At 38.1% G+C, this 19,474-nt stretch overlaps 1 protein-coding gene across 1 annotated transcript; it reads right to left on the bottom strand.

Moving 5' to 3' along the window:
• Window positions 1–2,326: 2,326 nt before the first annotated feature.
• Window positions 2,327–10,524, bottom strand: MFSD9 (major facilitator superfamily domain containing 9). Its single transcript, XM_027900423.1, has 6 exons — window positions 10,410–10,524; window positions 8,425–8,512; window positions 7,064–7,107; window positions 5,745–5,874; window positions 3,755–3,964; window positions 2,327–3,227 (listed from the first exon to the last, which is right to left on the bottom strand). Exons 1-6 carry the CDS (start codon window positions 10,509–10,511, stop codon window positions 2,443–2,445), a joined length of 1,359 nt encoding a protein of 452 aa, XP_027756224.1. The 5' UTR covers window positions 10,512–10,524; the 3' UTR covers window positions 2,327–2,442.
• Between the last annotated feature and the right edge of the window lie 8,950 nt (window positions 10,525–19,474).

Genomic DNA, 19,474 nt, shown 5'->3' with positions numbered 1-19,474 from the left:
GTTATGGCAACTAAGAGGCAACACAAGGGACACAAATGTTGTCTCCAGGCACTAGGAACAACAGCTTTAAGCACTTCATCTCAAAATTGCTAAGTTCTTCTTGGCTGAATCCTTGGTTCCTGTGCTTTTTACGTGAAATGGAGGCAGATTCAAATGCTCATATGAATCATAGTTGGAAGAGAAAAAATTATCTGCACTTCATATTGACTAGAACACTTCTGTACTGTGCTGTAGTTTCAGCAGAGGAAGAGGGGAAAAAGCACAATGACAAGATGATGCATGTGGAATGCCACTTCATTTCTAATAGTTTAAAAAAAAAAAAAAAATAGTGTGACTTTTTTGAACCTGGGGCTGTATAAAGAAGGTGTGTTTCTGTGGCACTTCAGAAATCATTTTGGCCTAAAAGTTAAAAACTTATCTTCTGTAATGTGTATTGCAACATGCCCCCAAGACCACAGGCTTCCATAGATTTCTCAATTTTAGTATTTAACTTCATTTTTATTTAGCTTATATGGAGCACCATTTTTCAAAATAAAACAAAATTTGCTTAGAGGGGAAAGCACATTTTTCACTTCTATATAAACCAGTGAAGTTGTAAAAATTTTGTAAAAAATATTCAAGCAGCTGTATGTGTTCATAGAAGTCAGACTTAATCAGTGCAACACCTTAGGTAAATGTTACCTCACATAACCAACAAGTATTGGAAAAATTACTAAATCATTCATATATACTAATTTTTGAAGCTTTTTTCCTACTCTTTTCCTTCACCCCTTGCTAGAGACGAAAAACAGAAGTTTCTGATTTACAGTAAGGTTTTAGGTAAAGAAAAAAATAAGGAAAAGATGGAAAGAAAGAAAACAGGAAAATTAGAGCAACAATGTTTTGAGGCATCTACCAAACAAGGCAAGAAAAGATAAGACACTTGAAAATGCCTCAGGTTCCTAGGGAGAACTGAAACACAGATTATTGTAATAAAGAACTCTGAGGTTATGTACTGGAATCATAGCAGTAATAAGACACCGATTACGTTAATTATATAAAATTGAACCAATTCAGTTTTATATATATATATATAATTTTTTTTTCCATAGTGATGCCACTGGAATATTTCAACAAATATCTGAACACTGGCAGGCACTGGAAAAGGTAAAGAAGAAATGAAAATAAAAAATGCCAAACACCATCTATGACTCACCTGGAGCAGCAACAGTGTTTGTACAGATGTGTTCAAGAAGATAACTAAATTGTTTTTGGCCAAACCCTCCCTTAACCCAACAGTTACATATACTTGACTTTGTACTTTCATCAAGTATTATTAGGAAGAGCATATGGAACCTTATCAGTGAAAAATACATTTTTCCTTTGTTTCAAATGAAATACAAACACTGGTGAGTGGCAAGTAAAATGAGCTTGAACAGTTAATAGCACAGCAGTGCTACAACTTCCAGTATAGCTCTGAGACTAACCTCTCATTAGTTAAGCCATGCAAACAATGACTAAAATACAAACAAAAATTTTTCTCTTGTCACTGAAATGTCACTTATGCCTGAGATGAGAGAGGATTATTCAATATCCATGAACTACTGCTACTTGCTCCAGCACACCTTTACAGTCATTCAAAAGAATTAAGAGGGAAATTTATTCTTAAAATGAAGGCTGAAAAATTGCACAGGAAATATTAACAAATATTTTATGACAAAATCGAGCAGTAGAAGTTATTACTAAACAAAAAACACCAGTTCAAAGTTCAGTAAAACTCACATTCAGCCTCAGTATCAGTCTGAATCGGCTTGTATTATTTTAAAATTATCCACTTTAGGTCTTCTAATACACAAAGTTAGCATATACCCAATTCTGTTACCTGGGAAAGACCAGGAATTGGCAGGGGTTGGATGAACCCAAAGTGCTTGATCATGGTGCACAGCAAGTTTTGTAGACAAAGTATGCTTCAAAAAAACCACATAAGCAAACATCTTGTTAACTGAGCTACTGTCACAGCAGACAAATGGCAACTGACCACAGCATAAAAAATTAAGGCCAACAAGCATATTGCAAATTCTCCTTCTGATTAAATAACAAATATTCACCTTTGAATAAATAACAAGAATTAATTTCTGTATTTAAACAGTCTCTCAATCTAAAGACTGTTTCAAATGGAGCTACAAGCAGGATTCGTGCTTTCATGATACTCTTTTTTCCCCTCAAAAAGGGTTAAAAATCCATTTAAAAAAAAAAAGAAAATCACAGCCAGTACAATATAGCAACATAGGTCCCTCTTACAAGTTCTAGTGGTACCAGTTAGAATAACATTTATCTAGAGTTAACATCCCTGCAGCAGAAATACTTGCCTCCACATGAACACAATGTGCCCTCTTAAAAGATCATGTAACCACTGTACAAGCCTGGCATGTCAAGATACATCTGTGCAATCCAAAATTGTGCCTACTGATTTTTTAACTTCACGTTTCCATGACTACAATATTTTTGTTTGTTTGCATTCATTATCAGAATAGCTACTAAAGCTAGTCCAACAGCTAGACTTGGAGGGCCACAAGGACTGAACTCCTGCGCAATTCCAGAAAGGAGTGGTGCAACTATACGTCCCACTGATGTCACGGACTGTCCAACACCTAGAAGTGTGCCACTGGCCTCATTCCCACCAATGGTCAATTCAAGATCAATGATACAAGTACGACCTATAGTAGTTGAAAAGGCTAAGAATGTGGAAGACAAAATGACCATCCATATGTTCAGTGCTGACGCGTACAGGAGAATCAGCGTGCAGGTGAAAGTGCTGGAGTGCAACAGAATTCTGTAAGTGTTGTGCTGATAGAGCCTTGTTATTGGTCCGAGCAGACAACCAGCCAGGACTCCAAGTGCACTGCTATAGCTTGTTAAGTATCCAGAGAACAAGGGTTTCACCCCAAATCTCTCCTCCAAGGCCAGAGTGAAATTGCTATAGTACAGCAGTATAGCCACAGACATCAGAAACCGCACTAAGAATATATCCCACAAGTTAGAGCATGCAATCTCTTTAATCTTCTTCAACACTGTTGCAACTTGGATCCATGGAGACTGGAAAACATTATTGTTTGTCACAACTCTATTAGCTGCTGATTTCAAGTGCAGGTCATGATTTGCTTTTGTTGAGAAACTATTTGTTCCCTTGTCTTGATGTTCCCGGTTGGCAGTGTTTTCTTCATTCCAGGGTAACATCCAAACAAGACCTATGTAAATCAAAAAATCATTTTATTTCATTTGATTGCATCAACTTTCCTGTAAAGACATTAGTTTGACTGTAACAATTCAAAAAAAGACTTCAACAATAATTTCACTTAAAAAATTGCAATCATTAAGGCTAGTGTTATTCACAGTATCAGTTCAATTTTTAATACACTGAAAGCAACAAAGGAAAACAGTGGGATGCCACACTCATAGCATATGAACAAATCAAAAGACTAAAGTCAAAATTTTGAGTTCCAGTCTTGATCTTTAGGCACATCAAACATTCCTATTTGTGTCTGAATGTAAAGGGGGATATAAGCAACACAAAGAAGCACCTAGAGGCTAACTGTTCCAAAATTCCCAAAATTCTTTCCACTTAGGTTCAAATTCAAAGAGTAGTATCGGTATACAGAACATTTATGCCACAGATGATAAACACACTATGAATTCAAGGTATTACAGATGGCATTAAAACCACAAAAGTACTGAATGAAAGGATCCAAGATGCAAAATGCGACATATAACTTACCACCATTCAGAAGGAAGATAGAGGCACAGATGAAGGATGTTTGATAAAAGCCACCTTCCAACTCTGCAAGGTAGCCACCAACCACAGGCCCCAGAATGAAGCCCACACTAGAGGCTGCATTGAAGCGTCCCATTACCAAAGGGCGGTCTCTCTCCGAAACCAAGTCAGAAAGCAGGGCTTTAGAGATAGACAGTGTGTGTTTGAAAATACCTGCAACACAATATAAACAAAATAACAAGCATGTATTGTTCAAAAGATTAAAGATGACAGAAGCTATCAGAAATATCAATGGTCAAAATCTGTATGATTTATATTTTTAAGATCCCATTAATCACAAATTCTTCAATGCTAGAGCCATGCAGTACACTGGGCCATGACCATAATCCTGGCAAGGATTTGGACATAGGAATCAAAATTATTCAGGCATCCGTGTCAAAGAGTGCTCCTGTAGCCCTAATGAAAGAAGAACTAAGTCATGTGTTGAAGCACTCTAGGAATAAAATAGCTGCTAATACAGGAACCTTGATGGAGTAGAAATGTCTTCTCTGTTTATGGACATAACTCTGTACCAACTTGGCTGAATATGAAGAGTGCCAAGATTATAACACACCAAGTTCATACAGGAAACTGGTGAGTGGCAAAAGAAGAGCAGAGAAGCTTAGGCATTACTGCAAGAATATTAATAATGCAATTCTTTATGTGGTTTTTCTCTGACCATGGCAATGCTGTCACAGTCACTCTGATGTTAGGATTAAAAACTACTACATCTACTACTCATCTAATCAAATTTCAACCAAGCAATTCATTAGCAAATTGTCTTTAAATTTAGAAATATTAGGAGTTCTAAAATCAAAACTATGGGCCATAACAGTGCCCTTTAGTAATAGCAATGCTTATTGTATCACGATATGCTCAGTAGGTGTTCAACTATTTTAAGAACTCTGATACATACCCTGGCACAAAGTTCACTTCTGTGCTGCAAACATACATGCTTTTTACAACATAAATGTTTGGTTGAAGCAATGACCTCAAACTTCAGCCAAATTTTCTAGTATCATTTTGAAGTATATTTTCAGCATAAAAAACCCACAACACATGTATCATTCCATTCTCCATTGCAACTGCAGGCCAAGATTTCCAGCAGTCACCGGGTATATTGTGTACCTGTTATGACTAAATTTACAATAGCCTCTTTCAAGATATTGTTGCACTCCAGTTCTCGTGAATTTCAGCCATTCAAGGTGGCATAAAAGTTGTGACAGTTGTTGAGTATAGATTTATCCTGGTTTCATCTGGATAGAGTTAATTTTCTTCTTAGATGTAGGATGAGAATAATGTTGATAACACTATGCTGTTTTAGTTGTTGCTGAGCAGTGCTTAGCTTAACTCAAGGACTCTCACCCCATCCCACCAGTGCATATGCTGGGGTGTACAAGAAGGTGGGAGGGGACACAGCCAGGACAGCTGTCCCCAGCTGGCCAAAGGGAGATTACATACCATATGGTGTTGTGCTCAGCATATAAATAAAAGGGAGAGCTGTGTGGGGGCCACTGCTCAGAAACTGCCTGGGTACTGGTCAGCGAGTGGTGAGAAACTGCATTGTACATCACTTGCTTTGCATATTCTAATTCTTTTTTATTATTATTACTATTTCTTTCCTTTTCTGACCTATTAAATTGTCTTTAATTTCACCCATGAATTTTACTTTCTTAAATTATGACTGTCTCCCACATCCCGCTGTGGGAAGGGGAGTGAGTAAGTGGCTTTGTGGAGTTTAGCTGCCCGGTGGGTTAAGTCACAACAACATTTCAAACTATTTTCAGGAAAAAGTCATGAGAATTCTTGATTTGTAGAGATTTTTCCATTACTAAGGTTCAGTTGGTGCTGCTGGGTGATGATGTAGCCATCCATATATGATTTTTTTCCTGTAGTAACTCTCAAGCTAAGACTAGAGGGAATTTAAATTGCAAGATGCCAAGTGTTTACTCACCTACAGGGACTCTAGAAATGGCAAACAGCAACACTGTGGTGGATGTTCCAAGAAGGAAGTAACCCAGTGCACTGAGAAGAATACAGGCAAGCAAGGAATACTGTCTTCCTACTATATCACTCCAGCAGCCCTTTTACAAAGCAGGAAAGAAAGATTAGTTTTTTATAACACTAAGCTATGTACAATGAACAATCAGTACTTTTAAGTTAAACTGAGAAAAGAGATCAAAGGATTGTCAATGAAAGCTTAATAAGTTTATTGCACAACATTCCTAAGTGCTCAAAATCTGGAAGTCCCCAGCAGAGTTCTGGCCTGTTGGCAGTGCACCTGTTGAAACTATGATTACACTTCATGTTATGTATAGAGCTTTTTAAAAAACAATTTCTCCCTTTTAAAAATAGTCCTGCAATAAACACCCCAAAATATTAGCAGTAGGGGCCTTCTGAAAACCTTATCATGACCAACCACAAATATCTGTTTGCATCAATGGCTGATGTGTACTAGACACTTGTTGAACATCCTAAAATGATCTTAGCTATGAGGAGTTTGTCATCTGAGCATGTAGGTAAGAAGTAGTTATGCAAAGGGAAAACACAAAACTTACAATTAGAATGCTTAAAAATCAGCATGATTTCAAAAATGAAGTTTTTTTTAAAGAAAGTAGACAATGGTCTTGCAGTTCCAAGAAAATGCCACAAGGATGGCGAATTATCCCAGATGGCCTGTGTAACAAACCCTGAAACAGTTTTTTTCATGAGATGTTCAAAATCTGTGTCCTTGAAAGTTAGAAAACTAGTACCAGGGTAATATTAGGATGTAAAAAACCAACAGCTAATAGAAAACAAAACCAAACAAAAAGCAAAGATGCAATGCATTAATTTAGACCATATGTTGAATTACAAGGCATTGCTCACTAGGCAGGGAAAGCAAAATAGATAACAGGCTTATGAAGGGTTGACTCACTAGACTGGTTTTTGGACAGGCTACTGCACTGAAGGCAACTGCTTTACCAGCACCAACGCTGAAGATAACCCTCTGTGACTCTGATGTGCTCAGTAACATATCTGAGCCTAAAACTGTATTCTAACTTTTGTCTAAAAACTGTATTCTGTTTGGGTCTGAGAAATCTGGCAATTCACTATAAATGAAACAAACATTTTTCACACAAACTAAAAACTTGTTCCTATAATCAAAAATGCTTATAAGAGCACTTTATGCATTTTCAAAATGTCAAGAAACACCATTATTAGCCTCATCGTTTTTCCCCCTACAATCCATAGAAATACCAACATGCTCTGGAATGCAGTGTTGGAACTTACCACAAATGTGCTGGAAAACAGCTGCATTACACCATAGAGAGATCCTAAACCAAATAAAATACCAGTGTTGAAAATTAAACTTTTTTTTTTTTTAAATGAAAACTATACAAAATTTTAAATGATAAAAAATGAGAGAAATTCTGGGAATAATTTACTGGAAGAATGGGAAGAGGGAGCATTAACAAACCAAAAGTGGAGTTTAGCACATAATCAAGGAAATAGTTTCAGGAATGACAAAAAAAAGTGCTGAAAACTTGTAAAACTAATTAAGGTAGAATGATGTTGCTCTGAATGGTGTAATAAACAAAACAGATATAGGCATTTATAGTTGCTTTCTCAGAATTAGGAGAAAATTTCATTACTGGGAGGGACTAATTATTTTCCACTTGGCACTTCAACCAACTACAAGGCACCACAGATACTTTGAACAAACCACAGACCCTACTTTTTCATTTTGGAGACTAGAAATTTATCAGCAGTTAAGAGATAAAAAAGAATGAACAAAGAGAAGCAGACAAAAATATCTGCCAGACTGTCTTATTTATAAGAATATAGCTTGAACCCCAGTTTTTTTTAAAGTTAAAAATCAAACTGTTGAAGACATATTTCTAATTAATTGTTGCTTAAAATAATACTGTCAAGTCAGTGTAGAACAAGAATTATTTCATGAAAAGTGCTAAAATAGAAAAGCAATATAATAAAAAACTGAATAACAGGGCCCATGTCAACCACACATAGCTATAAAGAATATCATACTTGTACCACTCCAAATCATAAACATTACCATACAACGTACTTTAAAGAACTTTAAACCCACAGAACTCATCACTTAATATTTTAAGATAAAATTCCCAATCTTCAGAATTTACTTGTAAACACTCCTTAAAGTGAATAAATATTTTGCCAAGGCAGGTGCAAGGATTTGAATCAAACTGGGACCAATCATGGCCTTTGGAAAGCTTTGGAGAACCAGATACAGAAGTACTGCTTGCAGAGTCTGTAAATAACAATAAAACTAGAAGCAACACCTCTGGCTCCCTAAATTGCTGAGCTGTGAATTCTTGAATGCTGGAAAAGCATCTGTACAAATGTTACTGCAAGCCTTCCTTGTTCTTTCCAAAGTGTACTCTTACCCGAGCATGTGCTTTTGGCTACTGTCAGTATGCACACTTGGACAAGTCTATGGGTCTAACACAGTATTTCTGCCCTTACAGTTTTACTAGGGAGTTGTCCTTACTTTTAATTGTGCTTTTAGCAAGGAAGAATTATGTTACAATGTCCAACTTGCAGTAAATTGGACTTACTGCATAATCCAGACCTTATCTTATTCTCTGGTAAATCAGTCAAGAACTACAACTCACCTATTATTCCAGCCACCGTATGACTTGCTCCGAGAGATTTAATATGAAGATTCATTAAAGGAACAACCATGCTCACCCCAAATAAATCCTGAAAAGAAGGTAAGGAAAGTTTTAATAACTTATACAAAGATGATGGAAATCTGGATAATAATAGTCAACATTTAAAAAAAGAAAAGAAGTAAATTTCCTCCATATCAACACAAGGTTAAAAGAAAATTAATTTTTCATGTCCAACGTGGTATGCTGTAACCTCTATAGTGCATCAAATACGTACAAAACATATAAACTGAAAGATACACATTGCCTCACACAGGAGTTAAACTTATGAAAACTTCAGTCCTCTCCCTCCCTCCAGATACAATCCTTCTCAAGATACACACTTAAACATTAAATATTTCTTTAATATATATTAAACTTTACCCTTTTAACAAGAAAAGTACTTGATACTATTATTTTAAATTCAAAGTTGTCCGTGATTTCAATTACCTAAAAATGCTTTTTACTTGTGCAAAGAAAGTCTATTTTGAAAAACTTCACTATTTCAACTCAACTGCAACAGAGAAGAAGCTATGATCTAAACTTACCTACACCTTTGTGTATAGCTTAAATGTAGTGAAAAGACAGAAACATGAAAAAAAAAATAAAAAAATAAAAGCATATGTGAAAAACATTTTGGAAGAGAAGGGAATCTGGCACAGCATCTAGTGTGCCTTGGAGAAGATTTATTGGAGCAAGATCACCTTTCATCAGTGACTGTGAACTGAACTAGATTACTCCAAAGCCTAATGGTAAAAATGTGTATCACTAAATTCTCCCAGTCTGTCATTAATTTATCTTTTGATGCTTGAAATTGAGACTGACAAGTTTAGAATCATCATTAAATACATCAGCATTAACAAACAGAGTACATGACTTCCAAACACCTGCAATAACACAATCTTAGGTGTCATTTGCAAACCCAAAGAGAGGTTCAATGACCTCATCCAGGTTATCAACAGAGACATTAAAAACAACAAGTCTCAGAATATACCCTGGCAGTACTGAACTTGTCATAAGAGTGCAGGTAAGATCCATAAGCAAAACCCAATAACCACCATCCTCTCTCATGGGTAGTTACTTCTCATTTCATGTATAATTTCTTATGATGAATGACAGACACCCTGTATTTGCCCGGCTACAGGAAACTTGCATTACAAGCAACAGCTCCATATTATACTACACCTCTAAAAGGACACTTTGATGATACCTGTGCGTGCTCCAGCTCGGTGTCAGCAAGACATTACAGTGCTGGAGAACCAGAGTGTGTAAAAGTAAGTTAAGAAGCAAACCTTGTTCTAACACACACCTTTTCCTGGAGTATCTGCTCCAGGACACAAACCAACTAGGTTGTTTCTACTGCCCAACCTAAGGGTAAAACAGTATAAGACAGCATATCGACAGCATATCAACGTTTCACAATGCAAATTCGAACTCACTTTGTATTCACTTTCCAAGTAATCCCTTTTAATTTCAAATGGCACTTTCCTAGGGCTAGTGAATCAATACAGAATATGACCCATCTTTAAAGTCTATCTTCTCACAGGAACGGACTTTTTTTTTTTTTTTCCCCTAGAAAACCCCGTTTTTAGTTTGTGCTTTGTTCTCGTTATTATTTTTACTTTATTTTATAAGTTTACATCAATCATGGGTATTTCACAGGGACAGCTCTCTTCGCACAAGGCAAGGCTCACCTTTAAGGGCGCTGCGCTATTCCACGGCACCCACAGGATAAAAATACGACTCGTGTATCAAACTGCAGGGCTGTTCGCCCGGCTAAAACAGCACAGCCGCTACACACCACTATCGCTACAAACATCCCAACCCCCCGAGGAGCAGCTGCAGCGATGTACCCCGGAAACCCAGCAGCCTTCATCTGGAGCGGAGAGCACTCCCCTCCCCGGCCCCGTGGGAAGGCCCCGCGGCCCTCCCGCCGCCTCCCCGCTCACCAGGAATCCCACCGCGTAGAGGCAGCGCACGAAGCGCCCGGACGGCGCCGGACACCTCGCGGCTCCCGGGCCTCCTCCATCCTCATCCTCCTCTTCCTCCATGCGGGGCGGCGGCCGCGCCGGGCGTGCGCAGTGCCGGCGGCGCGGCGGAAAAGCGGGGGTGGCGGGGCAGGGTCCGGTGTTTTTGTTTGCTGTAATCACCGTGCTCTCCGAGTTTCCTTCTTTTCAGGCGAGGAGGAGGAAGAGTAAAAAGGTCTCCGCCCCCACACCCGCAGGACTTTGCCCTTCCTGCAGCTTGCGTGTTTGTACAGGGGAGTTTTGCAACCCGCCAGCTCAGGGCCTGAGGCCCCAGAGAAGGCAGGAAGAGCGAGATGGAGCCGACAGGCAGAATATGCCGTAGGATCGTGGTGCTGGATCCCCTGCACCCTTCTCGCCGTCGCTGCAGAAAGATGGCTTTTGAGCCTGTGCACCTCCGAGCTTGCCTGCTCCACAGGGAATATCCGTGGGAAAAGTGGCCGTGTCCCACCGCCCCTGCTGGTGCTTGGCCCTCTCACGGGCTCAGCGCGGTGCCTGCACCAAGTTGTTTCTGGCAGCAAAGTGTTTTCCTCCCTGGTTATGTGGCTGGTGGTAGTGGTACTGCCCAGGGCAGACAGACATCCCTTTTTCTGCTTAGCCCGCACACTGCTGTGCTGTATCTTCATCAAAAGTCAGGGATAGCTGGAATTGTTGATGGCTATTATGTTATAATGCATTTGCATCCAGAGAAGTAAACCACCATTCTTAAATTTTTCAGATGCACAGGTGGAAGCTTTTGTCACATGCAAAATACCTTTATGTTGGAGGCAGAGGTGTTCTTTTATATAGTTGCTTTGTCAGGGATCAGTGAAAGGGCTGCAGTTTTAAATACTAAAAAAAAGAATGCACATGGGAGCAGGAGGTGCTGTAACTTGTGTTTAATTATAAGTAAGAAGAAACTTTTTCAAAATTTTGATGACTTTTAAAAGCTAGCACCAGTTTGTAAAGTTTGAGAGTGATCATTCCATAACTGACAATAGCATAACTTCGTGTTTTCAGAAGAAATAAATATCACAGGGCTGAGGATCTTTGACACATTTAGGTCACAAAAAAGGAGGGGTGAATGTGGTTTTCCTTATGGTTATGAAGAATTAAACTGAAAAAAACCCCAAACCTGTAAAGCAAGACATATTTCTAGGTATGCAGCTTATTTGTAAGATACCAAGGCAAAGCTTTAGACTAGTATATGCATAGGGACAAAGATGTTATCACTCAATTGTTTAATGTCCTAGTGACTGTGATGTTTTATAACTGGGTTAACCAATACATCCTATTAATTTATCTCTCTGAGGCCACTTTGAAGAAAAAATCCTCTCAATGAGGTTTTTAAAATTCTGGATATAACATTAATGGATCTCACAGTTGCATACAGTTCCTCTGAAACGGGCAAAATGGTGACAGGATACTGAAATATTAGAGCATCATGGGAATTGCCACTACATTGTCTGCTCAATATTGCGCTAATTTTACACTTACTCATTTTAACTCTGATAGAAGAAATGGAAAATGCTTGAAAATTTATCAGAAGAAGCTATTAAAGAGGTGAATGATTAAAAGATGTTGCAAAGATTTAGGTACTTTTCCTGGGGTCTGAGGCACATTGACTTTTGTGCAAACACTAAGCCCGAGTGAAATTTTTGAGCTTTTATGTAAATGTTAGTCTCTGCCATAAGTCTGAGAAACCAGAGTTAGCTATTTTGCATTCTGAAGATCAGAATGATCAAATATAATGGGGACAAAATATTGCAGGCAGGAATATTGAATTCCGACCATGAAAACCCTTAGTTTGTATGTTATTTCAAGCTATCTCTATGCAGAATGCCTTTTAAAGCAGAGAATAACCAAACTTTATAATGTTCCAGTAACATTGTCAGTGCAAACTGTTCACAGAGAAAATATTTTTAGATATCTCTTCCTTTAACAGATCTCTCACTGGTCTTGTCCTGTCAAACTCAGTCACATTGTTAAAAAAATTTTGCATATTACGTGATTACTTTTGCATAATTTGTAAGAAAAAGGCATTGATTAAAACGATACTATCAACATAGTACACTTCCATTACTTTAAGGTGTTTGACTTGTTACTGAATGATTCTTAAAGACAGTAAGGCCATACATACTCAGAAATGGCAAACAGCATGTGTTCAGAATTGTCCAGTATGTCTCCAGAATGTTTGTGAATGGATAATCTTCCCTGAAGGAGGGATATGTCTATGTGATGGTTTGGACACCACAGTCTAGATGATCCTTTTATTTCTATCCCTTTTTCTATGACCTAGTAGAAGCAATAGAGTTAAAATGACCAATCCAAGGAAAGTGTGCAGACACTACAGTCACTGCATAGCCTGAGTACTCAGCTTTCAAAATATGCAAGTATCCTAAGTGTAAAAGCACAGCTAGAAACAAAGCATGATGCACGCTGAGGAGCTACACCTCTCTGTTGTTACAGTCAGTGATTATGAGAGGAAGTTGGTAGTCACAGTACCTAGCCAGCCAATAAGGATGTTCCCAGTAAGCCAAGAAGCATGTTCCCATCTTTTGATAAACAGAAGAAACAGAAGTAGAAAAGCAGAAAAACTTCATTACATTTATATCAGTTCTTCAGTCTGCATACTAATACAACATTGTGCCTACATCTCTTGGCCTAATTGAAGATCAATTTTGAATACATGGAAGTGGGTTTAAATTAAAAAAAAAAAAAAAAAAAAAAAAAAAAAAAAAAAAAAAAAAAAAAAAAAAAAAAAAAAAAAAAAAAAAAAAAAAAAAGAGAGAGACTCTTAATGGCAGAGGGAATGTTTCTTACAGTGTTGGGCTGCCAGAGATCAGACTATCCTCAGCCTTAGTAGGCTGTTCTTGCCTCAGATTATTAATGGGGGGAAAACTAGTCTGGGGAGAATATCTGAGGTGCAGTTTGTTCATGAGAGGAAGGGGTGAGAGATCTGCAGGCTTTTGCTGAAAAGGGCTACTGTAGCCATTCAGTGTCACCTGCCAAGCTAGGGTTGAGGCAGTCTGCAGCTGCCCTGCCTCAGCCAGCTCTGGCTGTGTGTGCTCCGAGCCATCACATATGAAAGAACTGATGAAGTCATATGAAATCTAACAATTTTAAAAAAAAAAAAAAGATCCTTTCGTTCCTTCAATAGGGGAGAAAATTTTGAACCTTATAAATTCTTAAATAAAGTCTGTAAAATACTTTTGTAAGGCAGATCTAAGACAACTACAGCAATTTATTCCAGTAAATTGAACATATTCTTGGATTGCTACATTACCAGTGGATAAGGTCAGGACCCCCAAATGTACAATTTGTCATCAAATTTATTGAATCTAACAATGACTTAGTTCATTCGGGTTTATTGCTTCAGATCATTAGGGTAACATTCAACAGTCATTTCAACTTTTCATATACAAATTGACCCCAGTAGAAAAAGTGACAATCCAGTGGTTCAGAACATTTTAAGAGGTACTTAAATGAACTTGAGTTTGGAATCTGTTGTTAATCTTAAGGGCATTTAAAGTGTAATCTGTCTGAAAAGACCTGGAGATTTAAGGAATGTGGAAAGAAACCTTTTAATTGACTCCACCCTCAAAGCTATAAGTGCTGGTGAGTATGTCAGAGTGACTTTGAAAGTATTTATTAAAAAAACCCCAAACAACTTGTTAAAGAGAGGAATTATTTCAGGCATTGGGCCTAATTCTTCCCTGCTGGAGATTCCATGGCATAATTAAGACCACATAGCTTTCTATGTTTCTTTCAATTAATGTTTAACAGATGAATACACCAGGACTAGTTTAGATATTATTGATCCTGCTCTTGATCAGAGGGTTGCCTGGATGACTCCTGTTGACTCCAGTCTATTTCTTGTTGTATTATGGTACCCTTGTATCACACACACATTCCCCCCTCCCTATACCTAGTCTATGATTTTTAAAAGTTATTTATTTATTTTATCCTCAGAAGCTCTGTAAAAGCTGGAAGGGTACAGAAAATACTGGAGTCTGGTTGCTCAGACTTCCTGAATAAAATCCAAAAATATGTACCAAAAAGTATCTGCAGTAAACGGAGGGTGCTACAGCCTCAGAGTGAGGTTCATAATAGCTTCTTACTGTGGAAGGACCCATGTAGGACAGTAATAACAATGATGAAGAAAGGTCCAAGTCTTAATTTCTGACTATTTCTTGGGTGCAGGTGGATAACTGCTTCCATTGAAAACTGCCTGGAATACCTCCTAAAATTAGGGAACTCATTAATTTCTATGAAAATTGCTCATGGGATGTGTCATTACTTTAAAACAGTGCAGGAGACATTCATGTGTTGGCCTGGGATTCCCTATAATTGTAAAAATCATAAAAATTTGGAGCACTCACTGGGGATGGTGTTATGATAAAGGAACTCAGATACGTCCTCTTGTACCACTGATGATTCTAGTTATCTTGCTTAACTTGCAAGGACATGGATTCATCACACCTTGAATCAGTATTTATGGCACACTTAAAAAGAGTGCTTTTCCATATTTTTCCTATTGTATCCAATGTAGATTTAATATAGGATATGATGCAGAATGGAATATATGAAAGAGTGACCCACTCATAGTTGTACTAAAGTTTTCCCTTCTGTGGCTGAATAAATCTGTGATTCTTTGTAGAGTGTCAAAGTCCTGAGGACAGAGAGGGTATGAAGCAGGGTCCCTATGGGATATACACCCTGCAGCTTTGTTAATTGGGGTGCCTGCAGATGTGTAACAATAGATCCTGGATACATAAAAATGTGTAGATGTCATGCCTCATAAAGAAGATTTTTCTTGTCGGTTTATTAGAATTCCTGTTGAAGCTGTTGCTGGGATATGTGCTGCTCATGTCCCCTATTTTCTTAACATATTCTTACCTATTTTCTTAGTATAGCTCATGCAAAATGAATGACTTGCTGATACCTGTGTTCAGAATGGCTTAACTTCACCATTTCTAGGGGACTTCAGCACAATCTCTACTGAGGTTCTATTGAGTCAAGCACGTACCCTTGCTGCAAAGGGGGTGGATGTTATCCTGGTCTGCATTAGGCAAAGCATTGCCAGCAAGTCGAGAAAGGTGATCCTTTCTCTCTATTCACCACTGGTGAGGCCACACTTGAAGGGTTGGTTACAGTTCTGGGCTTCCCAGTACAAGAGACACATGAACATACTGCAGAGAGTGAAATGAAGGGCAACTAGGGTGATGAAAGGACTGGAGCATCTTTCCTATTAGGAAAAGCTGAGAGAGCTGGAATTGTTCTGCCTGGAGAAGAGAGAAGGCTTAGGGGGATTTTTATATGAATACCTGAAGGGAGGGTATAAAGAAGATAGAGCCAGGCCCTTTTCAGTGATGCCCAGTGACAGGACCAGAGACAGTGGGCACAAAAGGAAGCACAAGAGGGTCCCTCTGAACATCAGGAAACACTTTTTTACTGTGAATATGACCAAACACTGACTTATGATGCCCAAGGCGGTTTCTAGAGTTTCCAAGCTTGGAGGTATTCAAGGGCTATATGGTTCTGGGAAACCAGGTGGTCCTGCTTGAGCAAGGAAGTTGAACAAGATGACCTCCAGAGGTCCCTTTGAACTTCAATAATTCTGTGATTCTGTGGTTTGTTGTCTGATTTACTATAGTATTAAGTGGTCGTATCTCAAATTAGTTTTTCCAGACCCTCTCTTAGTAAGTGAGGAAAACAAAACAAACAATAAGAAAAGTAATTGTGCTTTTAGGACACAATTCCTTGCACATTGAAGTAGTCATCCAAAAATAGGTCAGATGGACTGTGCTATAAAAGTGATGATGTGACTGTAGAGGAAACCCGAGGTTACCAGCTTAGTTGGAGACAGCCTCCCTGCAGCTGTCTAGTGTTAGGTAAGATGAATCCCTGCCAGAGAATTAGTGGACAAGGTGTACTATATTCTGTATGTCTGCCCTTTGCTGACAATGGATCATGTATATGCAATAGATAACATACTGCCCATCTGGGGAAGATGGACAGAATGAGGATTGGTATCAGCAGGTGAGACACTCCCATTGCTGTTCAGAATGCTTTCCTTCAACAGGAAGGACTGTTACTTTCAGTAAATGGACATTGAGGTCTCAGAAGGACTCAGCTCTGAGGCAGCTGCTGAAATTGTTTCTTGGTGTTCAGTAAGACATGCAGCCAGTTCTAAAAGGCTGTTTTTAGATCATGGACATATCTGCCAGAACAGATAAGGAGCTGCCTGCCAATTCCAAACATACGCACACGACATTTACTCAATCACACACAAACATAAACAAGCAAATAAACAACCTCCTCTTCCCATAAACTAATCAAGTTTTTTTTCCCCTTCAGATGCAAAAGGAAGAAATACACAGCCTGCTATTATTTTGGTTTCATGTTTGGTGTTTTTTTTTTTTTTTTCTGTTTTTAAATACAAGGAGAGGCTCAGACACTATATTGAAGCTGGAGCTATTTAGATACATAAACAAAATATGCAGATTCAGGAGTTAATTTAGCTCTATCTTCTGGTGAATAAGCAGAAATAAAATCACAAAACTTTTGCCAGCTTTGTTAAATGAGATTGGAATCCATCCATTATGTTGGGGCCTTCAATCTTCACTCTATAAATCAACAAAATCAATGAATGTTGGGCTTAATTGGCCAAATTGATTGTTTATTAAAACTCATTTAATTACTTCATTGTCATTTTAGTAGGGATAAATTTGGCTAAGTCATTTTGGTTTAAAATGGCAGCATTTCTGTAGAAATTTAGGAATTTTGGAAAGATTTGGGGAATGACCTTGTTTAAGATTGAGAATAATGATTGTTTTGGCTTGATAACCCTGGCCCTATTTTCTCTGCCTTGAAACTTTCTCTCTTCTATTGAGAAATCTTCCGAATTTAATTTAATTAAAGAAAAAGTGCCCTGAGACTTTCTGTGAATATTCAAGTAGTGGATAACATGAATTTTTAAGCTGACATAACAAGTCTTAACATGGCTTCTGATTCATTCCTGACATAGCTGGGCATAATACTGGCGATGTTAGAGTATTTGGAAGATAACACTGCCAGAGAATGTGCCATAAATATAAAAGAGAATAATTAAATTAGATCCTCTCAGGATGAACATGCTAAACTGAGACCAGAGTGTATGTACAGTATATTAAAAATAAATACTTGCACTGCACAGGCAGTAATTCAGCTGTCATTTGAATTTAGTGAAACTTTCCATGCAAAGTGATTTCAGTGAAGTTAGTCTCATGTAGAAATGGATTGACATAGTTTCTGACTTTTCTGACCTGAAACCAGGTAGGTGCAATATGACTGGAACCGGTTGCTTGATTTTTTTTTTTTAATTAATTGTGGTTCAATGACCGATTCAGGTGGCTGGAGTTCTCCTTTTACTTCTGTGGTAACATTGAAAAAGTAATTTCAGCATTGTGAATTTATTTAGGATGAGCTAAATGGCATTATGTTCAACAGTGTATTGGAATTATTTTTTTAATGGATATCATGAAGAATTTTTTATAGTGGATTGTTTTTATGTTGTGACTATTTACATCTCTGGACTTCATAGAATAAAATTTGCGAACTTTGGGCCAATGCTTTTTAAGTGTACCCATACAACAGCAAAATGGTTGGGAACTCCAGTTCACTGAGTGGGATTCAGTTCCAGATTAAGACCTGTGCATTCAGACATCTCTGTGTAAAATACAGATCTTTGTTGCCATTAGAGTTGATGGAGGTCCAGCTAAAACACTCAGCAGTGCCTCCAGAATGACCTGACAAGCTAATGGAGACTGGCTTAACCATCTAAACAGAAGTAACTAGGATCACTTTTAATTAGTGTGAACCTGGACTGTAGTTGTCATTCAAGAAAAGTGTTGGTCTCCTCTGAGTCCCTTATCATACCTGCCTTTGACATCCTGAAGCATTTGTGGGAGATGACAGTAAGGCAACTGTTTCCCTCTTTCCAGACATGATTCCCTCACCATCATGTAGAGTCCTAGTGTCATTCAAGGTGAAAGAGGGTACATAAGACCCGTGTGTGGGGCTAGCATATATTTTAAAACAAGGAGGGAAATATGCCCTTCTGAAGTGGCATCTGAGAGCCAGCAGGACACTGTGGAAACTGGCTAAAGCAAGGTGTCTGCCTGAGTGATGGAACTGAGCTCTATGAGTCTAATCTGGGTTGTGATGAACAGACCTCTGGCTCAGCTGAGTGTGATCGCTATTGATTATAATGGAAAGACATGTAGCTCATGTGAAATAGTCTAAATTTGGGCATGTTAGTGCTGAACTGATTCCCCCCACACACACACTTTGGACACATTAGAATAGAATAGAATAGAACAACAGAACAGAACAGAACAGAACAGAACAGAATAGAACAGAATAGAATAGAATAGAATAGAATAGAATAGAATAGAATAGAATAGAATAGAATAGAATAGAATAGAATAGAATATTTCAGTTGGAGAGGACCTACAAAAATCATCTAATCCACCTGCCTGACCACTTCAGGGTTGACCAAGAGTTAGTGTTATTCTAAGTTGCAAGTAATCATTTTTTATTTACTTTTATAACACATTCTGTCTTCTTCTTTTTCCCAACTTTTTTTTTGTTTATTTTCTTTAATAAAGAACAATAGAACATCTCTTTCCAGAATGATGTTTTCAAACAAGTCTTTCTGCTATAGCAAAATGAACTTCATCAGTGGCTGTCAGGAAAAGCAAATATGGCAAAAAAGAGTCTGTTTGAGTATTCATTTGCTGCTCTGCATACACTGAAACTCTGAAATGCAAAAAGGCCACAAAATGTCAGATATGCTTGTGTATGGAATTAGGATAGTATCATGTTTGAATGAAATATGACTCATAAAAAATGTGAATATGGCATTAAGCAGATAATGTAGTGTTACGGAAACACTGAGGGCACAGCACTTGTTCATCTGTCTAGAAATGAGAGGAGACGGTAGAAGCAGTATTTTCCTTGCTCTCCTT

The sequence above is a fragment of the Empidonax traillii genome, unplaced genomic scaffold (genome assembly GCF_003031625.1).
Source record: "Empidonax traillii isolate 1590-97213 ecotype Southwest subspecies unplaced genomic scaffold, ASM303162v1 scaffold725:size316836, whole genome shotgun sequence".
Lineage (NCBI taxonomy): Eukaryota > Metazoa > Chordata > Aves > Passeriformes > Tyrannidae > Empidonax > Empidonax traillii.
This window is presented reverse-complemented; position numbering and strand designations above follow the sequence as displayed.

Bases quoted from the DNA above. Each gene is read 5' to 3' on its own strand.
- MFSD9 (XM_027900423.1), bottom strand. From the start codon at position 10,511: ATGGAGGAAGAGGAGGATGAGGATGGAGGAGGCCCGGGAGCCGCGAGG. The intron at 5,875-7,063 runs GTAAGTTCCAAC...GCTTTGTAAAAG, and splicing joins TGTTTTCCAGCACATTTGTG to GGCTGCTGGAGTGATATAGT. The intron at 3,965-5,744 runs GTGAGTAAACAC...ATTGTGTTGCAG, and splicing joins CATTTCTAGAGTCCCTGTAG to GTATTTTCAAACACACACTG.